At 41.7% G+C, this 16,755-nt stretch overlaps 1 protein-coding gene across 1 annotated transcript in view; it reads left to right on the top strand.

The window, feature by feature from the left end:
* Positions 1-3,554: 3,554 nt before the first annotated feature.
* The window catches only part of STX18 (syntaxin 18), a 91,371-nt gene continuing 78,170 nt past the window's right edge, over positions 3,555-16,755 (top strand). Inside the window, exon 1 of the mRNA XM_080923171.1 lies at positions 3,555-3,764. Coding sequence (XP_080779297.1) covers positions 3,597-3,764 — 168 coding nt within the window. The 5' untranslated portion in view covers positions 3,555-3,596. The remainder of the gene's footprint in view (positions 3,765-16,755) is intronic.

The raw sequence follows: 16,755 nt of genomic DNA, 5'->3' as shown, positions 1-16,755 counted from the left end.
CTATCTTAAAACCTATTCACATAGCCCTGGGGTGACAAATGGAGTCTGCCCAAGAACACAGAACTCATTTTGTCCCCGTGATGAGACTCTTGTGGAGTGCTGCTCTGGTATTGGCTCATCTCCAATTCCGGGGGAAGCTTGTCACTGACTGACCTCTGGAGTGCTTGTGAATATGTGGCAAGCATTTCTTTTTTCTCTGAATGCTCATGGAACTTTTCAGAAGTGAAACATCTTTCCAGAGTGACAAGCCACACCTTGGATAATACAGGCAGCTGAAGAACTTGTAAACATACCCTTCTCTGTCCAAGAATTCCTTAAAGGAAAAGGTGGGAGTGAGAGTTGTGACACATGTTGCCAACAATTCATGGGCCCTGTGCTGCTAGCCACTAGATTAAAGGTGCCCTTGTTGGCATTCTTTCTCAGCAGAGTAAGCTCATTCTTTCCCTTTCCTCCCTTTGAAGATAGGGGTCCTGGTCACCTGCAATTCTCTGAGAATAGAGTATTGTAGGGAGATCAGAATTTAAGGTGAAGAAAGATACAGACCCAAGGGAGCTGGGGATGGCTTGTCTGTGGGAGATGTGTGCCCAAACAGGAACAGGGGACTAAAAGAGTGTCTCAAACTAAGTAAGGCAGGCCCAGGAAAGCCCAGAAAATGAAGTGGGGGTCAGGGGATGGGAGGAAATTATGGTTCACATTTGTTTCCTGGGGTTGCAGTAACAGGCAACAAAAACATTGGTGATTTAAGACAACAGATATTTATCTCTCACAGTCCTGGAGGGAAATCAAACTGTTTGAAGACCCACACATCTTCTGAGGCTCTTAGGGAAGAAAAATCCCTTGTTTCTTCAGCCTCTAGTGACTGTCAGCATTTCCAGGCATGTGGTTACATCTGTCCCTGTCTTCACATTCTTTTGTTGGCATCTTTATATAGACCCTATCACTGACTTCAGGTCCTATGTTGTCATCCACACATATAGCTGTGACTTGGCTATTTTTAAAGTTCTGCTTGCAGGTAAGTTTTGGGTTCTAATAGCCACTAGATATAGGATCTGAATATAAGGTCTAAAAAAAAAATCTAAATATGGACATAGTTCTTGAACATACACCATTTAAGTCATTACAGGGTGAGAGAAATCCAAAGGAGAGTGGAAACAACCCATATGGTAAGGGCAGGCAGCCTTTTCTTTGGAACTTGTCAAGTTCTATGCATTCATTTATTTGCCATCATTTGAGGCTGTACAGCCTGAATGGAGTTCACTTGGGTCTCATCTACACCGCAGCTTTCTCGGCATTCACAAATCGATACAGAAAACTTGGAGGCTCATGCCCCCCTTTCTGCCCTCACTCGATTGCACCAAGTACATGGCTCACACAGGGCACCACCCACCATTAATATATTTTATGGAGCTCAGCATTCCTCCTACATAAAACCCCTTCCCACGCATCTACTATCTAATTTCCTGGACCCCACCAAGGTTCTGGCTTTCTCTTTGTTTCCCTAAATCAACTCCTCCACTTTGTTATGCAAGGCAATTTAACTCTCTTTCCATTTACCCTGCCCCAGGCTTACCTTTGCATAGCCAAAGACTCATTAATGTCTGCATAAAACCAAACACCATTTATGTGAGATGCAAGGAAGAATCACTGGTATAGATTTGTTCTCCCTCTCCCTCTCCTCCTCTTTCTACTCAGGTTGTATGGACAGTGTGCTTCAGGAATGTCTAAGTGCTATATTCTGGATGTTAAATAATCTTTCACTTCTTTTCTGTTACACAGACATTTCCTTGACATATATTTCTTTTAAACATGCCTTTAACACCATGGTTCTCAAACATTTGATTTCAGAAAACTTTTACATTCCTACAAAATTATGCAGGGCCTTAAACAATCGTTGCTTGCATGGATTTTTATCTATTGGTAGTTACTTTATTAGAAATAAAATGGGAAACAGAAATATTTATCTGCCTAAAGTAATCAGGATACATCTATTACATATTAACATAAACATCTTCAGAGGGAAAATAGTTTTCAAAACAATAAAAGACTGGGTAAGAAGAACTGGGACTTGCATCTTTGCAATTCTCTTTTAAGTCTGGCTTAATGGAAGACAGCTGCTCTGCATTTAGCCTATTGTAAGATCAGTGTCTCTGGAAAACTCAACCATACATGATCAGAACATGCAAATATAAAGGCAAATATGATCCCGGGATTATTATGAAACTAGCTTTTCATCTTGATGACTCTTAAAAGCCCAATCTTAACACACATCATAGTATTCTTCCTTTTACAAGGAAAACAAAACCCAGAAAAGTTGATATTGAATTAAAATGAAACCATGGGGGGTCACACGCCTGGACAAGCAACTACAGGCAACCATGGCTGCGGAGAGAGGGAGAGTTAGCCAATCCCAGGGAAGAATCCTCTTGGCTGTCCAATACAACGTGGTTCTCCGTGAAACCATATACACATAAGCAGTAACAACAAACAGTTTCAGCAGATTGTGCTTGGGTATCCAAGGACACTTACACATATATTCAACAATAATAATTAAGGAAGAGGCAGTCGAATTGAGACTGAATTGGGAGACATGGAAGAAATTGGAGGGAGAGGACTTGAGGATGGAGGGAGAGTGGCATAATTGTATTTTTAATTAAAGGTGTACACAAAATAAAATACACCATGAACCAAGCATTCAGAAAAAAGTTTATTACCTGACTTTAGTCAAATTAAGTAACTCTCATCTTCTCCATTTCTTTCTTTCTCTATGATAACTATAATTCGAAGAGAGCGCTTTTCAAAACTACGTATTTCGGAGGAACATAACCCAATATCATCTCTTCTCAGTATGCGTCACTTTTCTCTGGCTCTGATAAGTTCCTACTCTCCACATTCCCGCCCAGGGATCTCTGCTCTAAGCCTCTTCTACATTATAAGTGAGAAGACTGAGGACAACCATATTATCGACAATGGCAGCATCTACTGGCTGCATACCAAGAGTTAAACAACGTGAGAATGCTCATTCTGTTTAATTCTATGCATTCCAAGGAAGGCGCTGGCTTCACTTTACCGAACTGGCTGAAGGTTGCAGAAGAAAGGCCTCTGGCCTCTACCTCGGTGCACTTACCCTTTCCTAGTTCCCGCACCCAGATGGTCATAGTTCACTGCTGCTCAAGGGGATCCCATGATGGCAAAGGTCAAAGGTGTTACACTCCCCACCTGTCAACCAAACCTCCCTCCTGTCTTCTAAAGAATCATAAGGGGGGAGATCCTTCTAGCTTGTCGATGCTTTCTTTGCTGAAGCCCAGTTTTAGAAACACTGGGAACTTCCCAAGCTTCTGATCCCGCTGAAGTTTGCGGCGGGGAGAAAGGGGCGCCGACGCACCATTGATTGGTAGCTGTCTGGAACAGAGATTCCGAGGCCGGAACCTTTCTCCACTCGCCGCATTACACGGGCGGAGAGCGGAACCTTTCTTTTCTGCTCACAGTTTCCGGGCGGAAGCGTGCGAAATCGGAACGTCCCTCAGCGACCGAGTTCTTGCCGGGGTCGCTTGCTGCTGACGTGTGCCGACCGGCTTCAGGCCGCGGTGCGGGTCGCTATGGCGGTGGACATCACACTGCTTTTCCGGGCTAGCGTCAAGACTGTAAAGACGCGGAATAAGGCTCTGGGAGTGGCCGTGGGTGGTGGAGCCGATGGCAGCCGGGACGAGCTGTTCCGCAGAAACCCTCGGCCCAAAGGAGACTTCTCCAGCCGGGCCCGTGAAGTGGTAAGCTGGTTGCTATGGGAACGACGGGCAGGAGATAGGGGTGGATTCGCACCGCGGACCCTGCACTCCAAACTGGACCTTGCCTCGTTAGCTCTCGGTAAAAAGAGGGAGTCTCTAGCGAGACAGAAGAGTCGGTCTCACGGAGCCAACAGCTGGCTCGGGGGTGGCGACAGGTTTATTCTCACGAAGAGGGACGCATATCTGGGCACTGAAGGAAGCAAGTTTTAAAGAGGCTCTTGGATATTCTTGAAATCAGGCTAACCTTTAGAGGCAGCGAGTTCGCTGTCATCGCTGATTTGAGTGCCTGGGAAGAGTTCCCACAGTCTTACGCTTCCTGTCAAAAAAAAAAAAAAAAAAAAAAAAAAAACTCACCACTCTCTCCCCTCGCGTTTCATGTATTTGTTTGGAACTCCTCTTGCTCAGCTGAACTCTTTTATCATTGCCTCCAGTACTCGATAGGACTCAGTACTTTCTGAGATTGGTTTAGGATATCACCAATGTAGGGTAAAAGTCTTTCTTTTCAGAGCTGCAACACTTAAGCCACACCTAGTGTCTTCTAAACTGCTTTCTGTTCTCTGGACACAACCCGCTTCTGTGTCCCCCAACATAGAAGCCTTCTCCATAAGGGTAGGAACAAGTTGACATTGTTTCTGTATGTGTGACTGACAACATTGCTTAGTAAATATTCCTTGAATGGATGAACAGATATTGTTTCCACTAAACAAGAAAAAAAGAGATTGTTTGTATTATATCCCTTTGTATCTATGACACTAAGGGTAAATGTTATTTTTGTAGTACCAGGAGGCATATATAGTTTGTCCTTTTAAAAACACATGCACGTGCACTCGTGCACACACACACACACACACACACACACACACACACACACACACACTCACACTGGTCCAAAACATTGAAAGGTACAAGTCAGGGGGACCTAAACTTTAAGTTTCATTGGTTTTTCCAGTGAGTTCACCTCTGCTTGGCACATAATCCATTGCTTGATACTTCTCTTTTTGAGACAGGGTTTTTCCATGTAGACCAGGTTGGCCTTGAACTCATAGAAAAGGTGGCTGCTTTTGTCTTCCAAATGCTGAGATTAAAGATGTGGGCCCCCATACCAGTTGACTCTTAAATATTGTTGAATATATATGCACAAGTTAATGTATAGCTGTTTAATATCCAAGCACAGAAGGTGGTATGGACCAGATTAGCACCCCTCCCTCCAACAATAAGCATCTACTTAGTACTTACCTTCTGAACAGCACTGTTTTAGGGTAAAAGGGTTCTACTGTTGGGTTATAGAGTTATAGTGGTGGAGGAGATACAAATATCAACACCCCCCCACCCCCCGCCTTGGACTTGCAGTGGTTAGTCCCACTTGGGAGAAAGGCTTCATGGGACAATGATGTAAAAAAACCCATTCTAAAATAAGAGTAGTTGGTTTCATTGCATATAAAGCCAGGAAGGGCATCACAGCTAAAGCAACAGCATGCTGGTCATACTCCTGGATGGCCACACGCTCAGGAGTACATGGACAGTGCAATTAGACTTGATGGATTTTTTTCAAAAAGAGGTGTGTGTGGGGAGAAGGGGACATGAAGTTAGGGGAGGTAAAGAGGTGGGATTTGAGAGGAGTTAGAGGGGAATTGTAAATATGATCAGAATGCATATGGAATTCCCAATGAATTAAGAAAATATCTCTTTTGAAAAGAGACCAACATGCCCAAAGGCATGAGATAGTACCAGCTTAACTTAAGTTGTGCTTGATTAACATAAGAATGTGGGACACTCAGGAAAAAATAGGAGTAGTGTGGTAGCCAGAGGGAAGTCTAGAAGGACCTTGCAAATCACTCTGCAGAATTTGAACTTTGCCTTCTAGACAAGTGGTTCTCAACCTTCCTAATGCTGTGACCCTTTAATACAGCTCCTCGTGTTGTAGTGACCCCCCCATCATAACATTATTTTCATTGAGACTGCATAAGTATAATGTGCTACTGTTATGAATTATAATGTAAATATATGATATTCTGGATATCTAGATGTGACCTCTGTGAAAGGGTCATTCAACCCCACAAAAGGGGTCACAACACATAGGCTGAGAACCACTGCTCTAGACAGTCCAATATTATATCGACAATGAAACCCTGAGGAAGACCTAGGAGACCACATTGCTATCTTAACCATGTTAGCTATTAACCAGACCCATGTTATTAGCAAGGTTTAGTTACCTATTAAATGGTCATCTTTATCCAAAACAGACTTTAAAACTTCATTGGATCCATCATATATATACTGTATGACATGTCTCATGCCAAGTATCATGTTGAAGGAGGCATGACTCAGGCTGAAGTAAGAGGATGGGAGAATAAGGTGTCATCATAGCTCTATTCTGAGTCTGGCAAAGCCACAGTGTGTGGATGTCACAGTTTTGGTGTGTGGAGGCCCTTCCTGGGTGGTTTATTAATGCTGCACAGATTTTCAGTCCTCAGGGATAGGGGATTTGGGAACAGTAGAATTAAGAATACAGTCCAGCTAGCAGCCCTGTGAGGAGAGAGCCCCGTGGTTAGTTGGACTGTTCCCCAAGTGCTGAAAATGCATTTTTGACTGTTTTCCTTACAGAGGAAGATCCTTAGATGGTTCAGGCAGCCCCAATAGTAGAAAGACAGTGGTACTTCTGAGTTAAAGGTGAAGTAGCAGTAATGGCAAACACGTGGGAACTGTGCTTCTCACATGCTGCCTCTGACTACAGAAGCCAGCATTCATTTTCCAGTGGATTCTGTAGCTCAGACCCCCTCAAATCTGTCCCCTAAGAGCCATTAACAACTGTTGGGCGTGACATTAATTTAAAATCTGCTTGATATTCTACTGGGCAATTGGTCAAAAATCAATTGTATACCTAAACAGAACCATAGACTTTTCAGAATGTACTTTTAAAGGGCCTGCAGTTCTTCTTGTTCAGACTAAGCATTTTATTAAATGGGAAGACTTAAAACGCAGACATGTACAGTGACTGGCTCATGTCTTTGCAGCTGAGGTCATAGGCTAGAGCCAGAGGTAGACGTGTTTTTATTCCTATTCTTGTGTCTTAAGTATCCACCTATATTTTTTTTAAAAATAATTTTTATTTATGTATGCATTGCATATGTCTGTTGCCATGTGACTGTGTGCCATGTATGTGGAGGTGCCCTCAGGAGGCCAGAAGAGGACATCAAATTTCCTGCAGTAGAGTTACAGTGGTTGTGAGCTGACCGACATGGGTGCTGGGAACTGAACTCAGATGTCTGCAAGAGCAGTAAGCACATCTAATCACTGAGCCATTGCTCACCCCAGCTCAATAATTTTGAACAAAGTAGTTGGACTTCCTAATGTTAAAGAGTTTTCTTCTTGAGTTCATAGTACCTGGGACTTGGAGCAGAAAGGCTTGGGTTTGAATTGCTTTCTGGCTTTGGCTTTGTGAAGTCAGGAAGCTACTTAACTTCTGTTCTCTTTATTTTCTAAGAATGATAGCCACCTTAGAACACCACATTACTGATAAAATGAGAAATTGTGTGCAAGTGCTGGTGAGTCTGAATTCTTTGGTTACAATAGTTACTTTTGAACCACCGACAACAAAATATATATGTTGGTTCACATAACTAATGGCTTGATGTGTCTTTCTGTTGCTCCCATCCATAAAACCTCAGAAATGGGCCTGATTCTGCTTGGACCTCAAAACCTTTGTTGTGGTCTTAGGAATAAGGTCCTTTAATTGGCTAGGCCATATGTCTGCTCCAGTCTGTGGAGGGGGTGCTGTGTCCAGAGTTGGAGCAAAGGGTAATAGGTAATAATTTCTCATGGTGCCTGACACGCCTGATATCACCAAGCACACTGAACATGCATCCATTACTTATCTATTAGGATAGATGCTTTCACTTTATCTGCTTGTTGTCTTGAATGACTTTGGGAATGGGCTGGGCTTGCAGATGCCATATGGGGAAGCTACTCTTCCTCACTGATTTATGGAGGTTTCAGAGGCCAAAGGAGCCACACACAGGAACCTGAAGCCCATTGAGCAGCTGAGCTGCGTGTCCGGAGTAGAAGGTGCTCCTGAATAGCTCCGAACAGGAAACCAGGAAACCTTGGCTAGTGCTAGGTCTGCCAGGAAGTCACTGCAACCTCTCAGGTCCAGTTACCACAGTTAACAAGAGTGAGAAGTTAGATTAGATAGTCATGGAACATAATTACAGATGTTCTGATTCCAAGTCAGGTTATAATGATTCTGAGTTGGCAAACAATGACGTTTTGTTCTTTATTATATCTTGATTTTGTGAAAGTTGAATTTTTGTTGGTATATTGTTCATTCATTAGCTTCGGTTCTAGCCTAAAATCCAAAGTTTTTTTAAAAATATTTATTTTACTAAGAGTGTGTAGGGTGTGTGTGTGTGTGTGTCTAAGGAGGCCAGAAGTGGGTGTCAGATTCCCAGGACTGGAATTATAGATGGTTGTGAACTGCCTGATGTGGGTGCTGGGAATTAAACTCAGGTTCTCTGAAAGAATAGCAAGTGCCTTTAACTGCCAGGCCGTTTCTGTAGCCCCCTAAATTTCATAGAGTGGCCCTAAGCCAGGTGACAGCCTCACCTCTCTCTGTCTTTACTTCTCACATGCTGGCATCCAGTCATCATGGCTGTTCTCTCACATTCCAGGCCCCTTCCTACCCCTGGTCTTTGCATCTGTTGTTTCCTTTGCATGGTACACTTCTCCCAGAGTCCATATGGGTTGATCTCTATGAACCTCCTGTGGATCAGATGTTTCTTCCTAAGTAAGGCCTTCCTTCCTCAACTGTTTTGTTTATCTTCCTTGTAATGTTTTGTTGTCATTGCTAATGGATTGTGTATAGTTTAGCTAGCTTTCCTACTTTGCTCTATGCTCCCTGGAAAAGAGATCATGGTCTGTATTGAACCTATAGCTTCTAGAACACTGTGGGTACGTAGGTTCACAGTGTCCATGTCTTGAATTAGTACGTACTAATTGGTTGTATCTCTTTGTTTTCCATTTTGGGCTATGCAAGCTTCCTTCTCATTCTAAAAATCACAGTCCTAATAGGACTCTTGACTGTTTCAGATGTTGATTTATACTTAACTCAGCATCTGTTATAAATAGCAGCTTTAGCTTTATTAATGAGGATCAGGCCTTCTCTTAAGGAGAAGCAGACACAGTGCAACTTAGGGGTGACTGACAAGTGTAACTCTCCAGCATCAAATCCTCAGGTCCTCTTTGGTTTCCCCTTTAAGGGGCCCTGATATTAGGGCCTAGTAAGTGAGCTGGAACCACCTGGATTATTATCTGGAGGGGCTCAAAATAGATTTTACCCAGAAATTGACTGTAATACTAGTTGAACTGGGGTTTTTAGTGAGGGAACACATTTCAGAAGCAGCATCTGGTAGCAGGTGCAAAGAGCCAGAGAGAAACTCGAGGCAGGAGATGGGCCAGACTCCAGGAGCAGAAAACAAAGCAAAACAAAACTGTGGCTGTAGATGGCAGGGAGCAGAGCAGGAGTGTGCTGAATCACACTGATTTAAAAAATACAGGGCAGAATCTTTGCCAAAGTGAGGAGTGGTTTGAGTAAAGCTGGGGTGGGAAGGGGGCATAGGAAAGAGACATTCATTAGCCAGGCTTCTTTTATGCTTTTTTCCTTCTCCTTCAGGACCCTCAGGAATCAAGAAGAGGGACCAGGGACCCACTAACTGGCCTTTTAACTTCATATTGCCATGTCTTTGTGGTTTACAATAGCTGATGTTTTCTGTATGTAGAACTCATTGCCGAAGACTTTCATGATGTCAGTTGTGAGCTCTTTCTGTGGATTGCTCTTGTGGATTTTGCCCAGGACTTAGGAAAACTATAGCCTTTGAAGTTTTGTTTCTTAGTAATTGGTTTATTCCATTACCTGATGAATATCTGATATGTGACAGGCATTGTGTGGGCACAAAGGATGTTGAATGTACAGATAAAGGATGATTAAGTCTCCAGGGGGAGAATTAGTGGAAACCTCAGAGAGAAAGTAGTAATTTAATTGGGCCATCAAGGAGAACCTTCATACCAAACTTAGGAAGGGCGACTATTGTGTAGCTAAGACAGTGAAGCAAAGCGGGGCCAGCCAAGCAGAACATTAGAGGCAAGACAGGTTTGAGAAGGGCCATGCATTGGGGGAGGCCTGAGTGATGGAGTGTCCCTAGACATGAGGACATTCTGGATTGTATAGATGAGGGTGCAGTCTTTGGTCTGTAGGCTAGATGCAGCCTGCTCCTTGTTATTATGAAGTGATGGTGTCCATTTTCTTCAAGCAGGCTTAGAATGCTCTCATGCCACAGCAGCAGCACCGTAGTCTCAAAAGCCTGTAGAGCTATGAGGCTGTATTTGCTGTCAGGCCTCCCTGAGGAGTGTGCCAGCCTTAGGGCACTCAGGGCCTTTTAAACCCATAACTGTTTTCTTAAAATTGTGTGTGTGTGTGTGTGTGTGTGCACGCACACACGTGCCAGGAGAGGGTGTGACCTGTCTCTTTTCTTTCTAAACTTAGTACTTGTATTTTCTCAGCTGGTCTGAAAGCCAGGAAGCCCCAGAATCCTCTCCCTGATTTCATAGGAGCCAGGGTTACAGGCATGCCTTAGATGCCCCTCACAGAGGTGCTGCAATCCAAATGTCAGTTCACAGTTGTGCAGCACGTTCTCTTAACCACTGAGCTATCGCTGTAGCCCTTGTGACCCCCTTCTGCCCAGAAATCTTTATACAGCTTCGGGTATGTAGATTATAAATTAGGCACACAAAGTAAATGTTCACTGATAATTATACATTTTGTAAACAATTATTTGGAATACATATAACTATCACTTACTGGAAATGAAAGCAAGTTTTCATACTAATGTGAATGTTTACTTTTTTATAAAGAATGAAATCTTAGCTGAATATTTGATACTGAAAGATCTTGAACATTTTCAGCATTTCTCAGAGTTAATTGATACTTGGATTTTTAAATTGTCAGTGTGGAAAATGCTGCTTTATATAAAACGTATCATACCAAAAAAAAAAAAAAAAAAAAATGGCAGAAAAAAGTTGCTTTGGGCAATTGCAAAAACTGTTGGAAATTGAATTCTAACCTGAAGCCAAAATTCATTGAATGATTTTTTTAAATGAAACTTAATTTGGTAATTCAAACAGGATTTATAGAAAACAAACATTCTAACAAGATGCAGTGCAAAGATACACTAATCTAATATTTTCATGCTGAGCAGCGATGGTATTAGGAGTCTTTGTTTTCTGTAGTGAAACCATGGCTCCTGTAGAAGAAAAACTTTGTTTTGTAGAATCACTGCAGTTCATAGCATGCAGTAGACTTGCCTGTAAGCCTAGTGGTGTTTCAGGCAGTGCTAGCTACATCACAGATGTGACAGCATGCACAGTGTTGTGTTCAGAACCAAGGCTGCAGTGACATTCCACATGGCTATTGGGGAGGGGCGAGTGCTTCCAGAGCACTTCATTATGGGTTAAAGTTTGAGTCAAGTTTTGTCCACTTTGCCTTCAAAAACTGTTCATTGTTACCACATTTTTGGTCTCCTTCATTTCTAGTTTTTTGATTAGGACTTTGGTTTTGTTTGGATGGGAAGAGCTTCCTTCTTCCCAGAGGCTTGTATTGTATTTGTGAAAACTTGGTGCACAGTTGGTGGTACTGTTTGGAGATACTGCACAACCTTTAGAAAGTGAAGCTGAGTTGGAGGAAGTTGGCCACTGAAGGGCAGACCTTGTGGGTTTATCCCTGTCCTGTACTGGCCTTAGCATCTTGCTTTCTTATCCACCAAGATGTACGCAGGCAGCTTTATGCTCTCACCGTCATAGATGGGAGCTGCCCTACCTTCAAGTCTTCTTCACTGATGGTCAGCAGCCTCTCAGTCTATGAATTAAAATAAGCCTTTTTTCTCTAAGTTGCTGTTGTCAAATAATTTGTTCTCAGTGATAAGAATGTAATATAAGGGTACTCACTGTGTTTAGTATGCTGTTGGCTATCTCAGCACATTTTGTAATCAATTAGTGAGAAAAGAAGGCAAGGAGAGAGGGAGGAAGTGGGGGGAGAGTGAGAGAATACCCTAGCTTTCTGGGTGGAAAATTAAGCAATGCTAGTTTACCTTAGCAACCCTTCAGATTTAAGAGAAGTTGCTGGTCACTCATGTCTTCATTCCACACAGGAGAGAATAAATCTGACAGACACAGGGTCTTTGCACTTATTAAGACTACAGGTGATAGATGTCTCCTGGTAGCAGTGCTTCCTGGTAAGCCGTGGCTGGACATTGCAGCATGGACCCAAGGGAGGTCCTCCAACTTTGCTGTGCTTAGATCTTGGAGACTGATGAGTGATAGAAAGATACTTAGTTCACACATCCAGCCAACAGCACAGGCTAAGACCGGTCTTACAAACTCAGAACAAATATAAAACCAGAACTGGGCTGGTCCTTATGGCCAGTCAGCCTCACTGGGGTGCAGATTGGGACTAAGGCTTAGGAGCTCTGTTTGCCTCATTGTTTTGTAGTGATGGTTGTGTCTCATGCTTCTGTGGTCAGTGAGTTGATGATATCTTTGGCATGATAAGAACAGTGTAAGCCATCTTTCCTCATTTTTAAAATTATCTATCTATCTATCTATCTATCTATCTATCTATCTATCTATCTATCTATCTGTTTTTAAGTAGTACACTGTAGCTGCCTTCAGACACACCAGAAGAGGGCATCAGATCCCATTACAGATGTTTGTAAGCTACCATGTGGTTGCTGGGATTTGAACTCAGGACTTCTGGAAGAGCAGTCGGTGCTCCTAACCACTGAGCCATTTCTCCAGCTCACCTTTCCTCACATTTAGCTTGCAGAGCACAAACAGTTCATCACGTCACCTACTAACTTAGATGTAAAATTATTCTTTCCCCTATGACAATTTTAGTAAAATTCTTCCTGTCTAAGCTCTGGTTTCACCTTGGAGGATCAAGAATCAAGTCTGTCTATACAGTACAAATATAACTATGTCTGTTGGAGCAGATCATCACCTAGCTTTATGCTAAGCTGTTAAGTCAGAATATAGTTAGACTTCCACTTTGTAGGGTTCTCCTACAGAAACTGTGCATTCATTCAATTGTGGGTTGAAAATTTAAAAACTGCTTAAGTAATAAACATGCACCTATATTTCTTCTTGTCACTCTTGTTGAGCTATTTAGTCTAACAATTGATAAACATTTAAAGTATATAAAATGGCATATTTTGTGCTATTTAATGTAAGAGACTCAAGCTTCTATGGATATTGTGTGCATAGGAACTCTAAAACGTATCCCTTGTATCACTTAGAAGGTGACTGTTCCAGGTTGTTGATTTATTGCAGACACTGTAACATATACTCAGGAGAGCCCACGTTTTCAAAATCTTATCATTTTAAAGTGGCTTCTCTAGCAGAAGGTCTTTGATTAATCTCAGTTAGTATTTCACTTTTTAAAAAGTTTAAATTAATTTTTATTCTTATGAGTACATGGTAGCTGTCTTCAGACACACCAGAAAAGGGCACCAGATCTCATTACAGACGGTTGTGAGCCACCATGTGGTGGCTGGGAATTGAACTCAGGACCTCTTGATCTCTCCAGCCCCAGTGTTCCACTTTTTAAAGGGTTAAACCTATGATACCAAATGTACAATGCTGATTATGTTGTGAATAATATAGTTTTAGGATTTATGCAAACTTGATGTTTCAAGTTTCTTGTTATGTGGAAATCCATGAGATCTACAAATGTCTGTCATTCCTACAATAGGAACTCCTTTCAGTTAAAACACAGGTCAGATGTGGTGGGATACACCTTTAAATCCAGCCCTCAAGAGAGAGAGGCAAGTGGTCCTCTGAGGTCAAGTCTAGCCTGGTCAATATGTCCAGTTCCAGGCCAGCCAGGCTTTGTAGTGAGACTCTGTTTCACAAAACAAAACAGCACAAGAAACAAACAAAGCCCCCACTCAACCACAAAATAAGTAAAATTATCTTAAAAAGAAACTCTTTGAAAATTCCTCTGAGAGAGTACAAACCCCAAGGAATGAGAGGTGGACTTGTTGAACAACCTGGTAACTTACACTCAGAAAGCTTGCAACCCAGTTGACATGGTAGATGCTGAGAGCTTTTCCTGTCATGGCTTTCATGTTCTCTGAGTCTGGAAATTCTTGTTTGTGTTTCTCCCTACATATTGCCTAGCATTTGTCTGTCAAAATGTTCTCATCCTGGGACTTGCAAGCTGGGAGGGCTCACTCCATCAGTTTTTCCTTCCTTTTACAAGATGTTTCTACTTTCTTAGAGTCAGTGATAAGAAGGCTACTAAAACAATCCACTACCTTTTAAGGGGTACTGTCTTCAGCTCTGATTTTGTAGACCTAGTAGAAGAGACACGCAACAAGACATTGTGATTCCTGAGAACCCAGAAAGGAATTAAAAGTGTATGTTTTGAGTTAGAAATCCTTTTGGCCCTAGGCAGTAATTAGCTGTTTGGTCCTGCAGACCCCTACTCTCTGCACTCATTGTTCTTAATGAGGGGTTGTGAGTCAGTGTTCCTTGGGAGCCTTTGCAGTAGGATAGTCCCATGGTTTGTTCAGTTTCTGTCCTGAAATTCCTAGAGTGTATTTTAACATTCTTTTGATGACAACTGCTCATTGCCTTGAGATACTTTCCCCAAGTCCCTCTATGCTTAGACATTTTCATTCAGATTTAAAAAAAAAAAAAAAAAAGATTTTTTTCTTCAAAGTTGGCATTTTGCAAGTTTTTTTTAACAGATGAATTTAATAATGGTATGCACTCTCACAATGAACTACTATCAGTAACATACATAATTGAATCTGATTGCTTTAAAATTAGATCATAAAGGTAGTATATGCTCATTAAACAGAGCAGGCAAATAAGAATGGGCATTACGTATAACTTTCTAGACTCTTTTATTTAAAAGAATGTAAGATTTTTTTACAGTACAGCCATGTTTTTGTATTGCTGTTTCTGTATTTCCCCTATCCCACTGTGTTGGTCATCATTTTTCTGTGTCTATACGCAATGCTATAATTCCACTAATTTATTTGGCTGCTTGCCTATTAGAAATGTCTCATAAGTGTTTTACCTGACTACCTGTTGAAATGTTGAGACTTACTGCTTCCAACTTGGCACTGTTTTAAACAAATGGAACATTTTTTACTAAATTTGTTTCAGATTTATCCTAACTTCTTAAAAGACAACCACTAGAAATTTAGTTTATGTTTAATTTTTTTCAAAGTCTGTATGTCCTGATTTTGATAAGAAGAAAATGATTACTGGATCATTTGATAACATGATGTTATAATAGAACTTCCCAAGAGAGAATATGGAAAAGATGGTAATGATTAGCTAGGCCTGTAATTCCAACTCCTGGGCAGCATTGGCAGGAGAACTGCCATAAGTTTGATGCTTCCTGGGCCATAGTAAGTTCTGTGGATTCATAAAGAGCAAGTATGTGGCAGGGGTGGAAGGAGTGGGAGGTTAGTCAGAATAACAGTGGGTTCTGCTGTGACAGGAAAGAACTCCTAGACCCAAGGTGCTTGTAGCCAGTGCTGTAAGGCAAGTAGGGGTGGGTGTGGTGAGGTTCATGGCCTGATCATGGAAGTGTACAGACACTAGAGGTGATCCTGAATCTATTTAATGGCTATTTAAAATAGAACAGAAGCATGTGCAGTCATAGCAAAAAGGAACTTTTAAGCAATAACATTGAAAAGAAATGTAAATGACTCAGTTCTGTAGTGATCTAGAAGACCTGGGTATATAGAAAGACACTGTGAACTTGGGAGGGAGAGAAAGTATTGTAGGGATTAAGTCAATTAAAGTTAGCTTATACGTTTGAGTTCATTCACATCAGAATTCTATCAGAACTTTTCTGAGAAGAATGTGGAAATAGTTGTAGAGTTCATCTAGGAAGATGGTAGTGAGGACAGGCAACTGACCTTTTCAAAATAGCTGAAAGGTGTGTGCTGGCAGAGCAGGAGTGCTGGCCTCCTCATGCTCAAAGCTCGCCACAGATGCCCTAATAGATACAGGCAGATATATGCCTTTGTGAGGCCTATGCCTGGGACTGTGAACTTCAGAGTTAACCACAATTTCAAAGGAGGCATATCAATTATTCGTACATGTCTTAGTGAACGTACAGTATGCATGGACTAGAGACTTAGTTAGGAAAGGAAAATAGAAGAAAATGGGAAACAAATGTTAGTCTGCCTTGCTTCTAGAGGTGGAGGGGTATTCTTGAGTCTGTGAGTTAGCAGCACCTTAATGGCATTAATGATTCTGACCCTGTTGATAGAGCATAGGGGAATTATTAGTCAAACATGGTGGGCTAAAGAGTGTATCAGGGCCCAGGAAGAGTTTCTTCACTGTCAGGTTAGGTTTAAAGGTCAGTGCCTAAAGTCTTTACAGTTAAAACTATGGGGACAAAACACACTTCAAGCATGGAGATACCCGCTAGCTGGAGAAACCATAGGGACTAGGCTGTTGCTGCGTGGGTGATGAACTGTGTGCAACCTTGTCTCTATTTCTGTCATTTTATGACAGAATAAATTTAATGAGCACATAGTACTTTTGTATAAAAAGCAAAATAGAAGTGAAGTGCTTATGAGATTTTACTTGCAGTAAGAATTGAGGAAGAATTAAAAGCTTTTGATTAGAAAAATGGTATTGTAAGGAGTGTGTGTGTGTGTGTGTGTGTGTGTGTGTGTGTGTGTGTGTGTGTGTGTATTCTGTGAAGAGGCCCCTATTTAAATGATGTCTATAGTAAAGTCTTTTGTAAAGGGAGTAATTTTCCTGTAGCTCAGCTGTGGTTTCAGTTCAAATTCTTTTAACTTGCCCAAGAAAATCACCTATAAACGTTATACTGATCTTTAAGCTTCCTGGCTGTCACTGTAAAACTAAGCCTTAATAATAGTCACTATCACTGAGC

The sequence above is a fragment of the Micromys minutus genome (assembly GCF_963924665.1).
Source record: "Micromys minutus genome assembly, chromosome: 1".
In the NCBI taxonomy this organism is placed as follows: Eukaryota; Metazoa; Chordata; class Mammalia; order Rodentia; family Muridae; genus Micromys; species Micromys minutus.
Note: the sequence above shows the minus strand (reverse complement) of the source record. Positions and strands in the feature narration are given on the sequence as shown.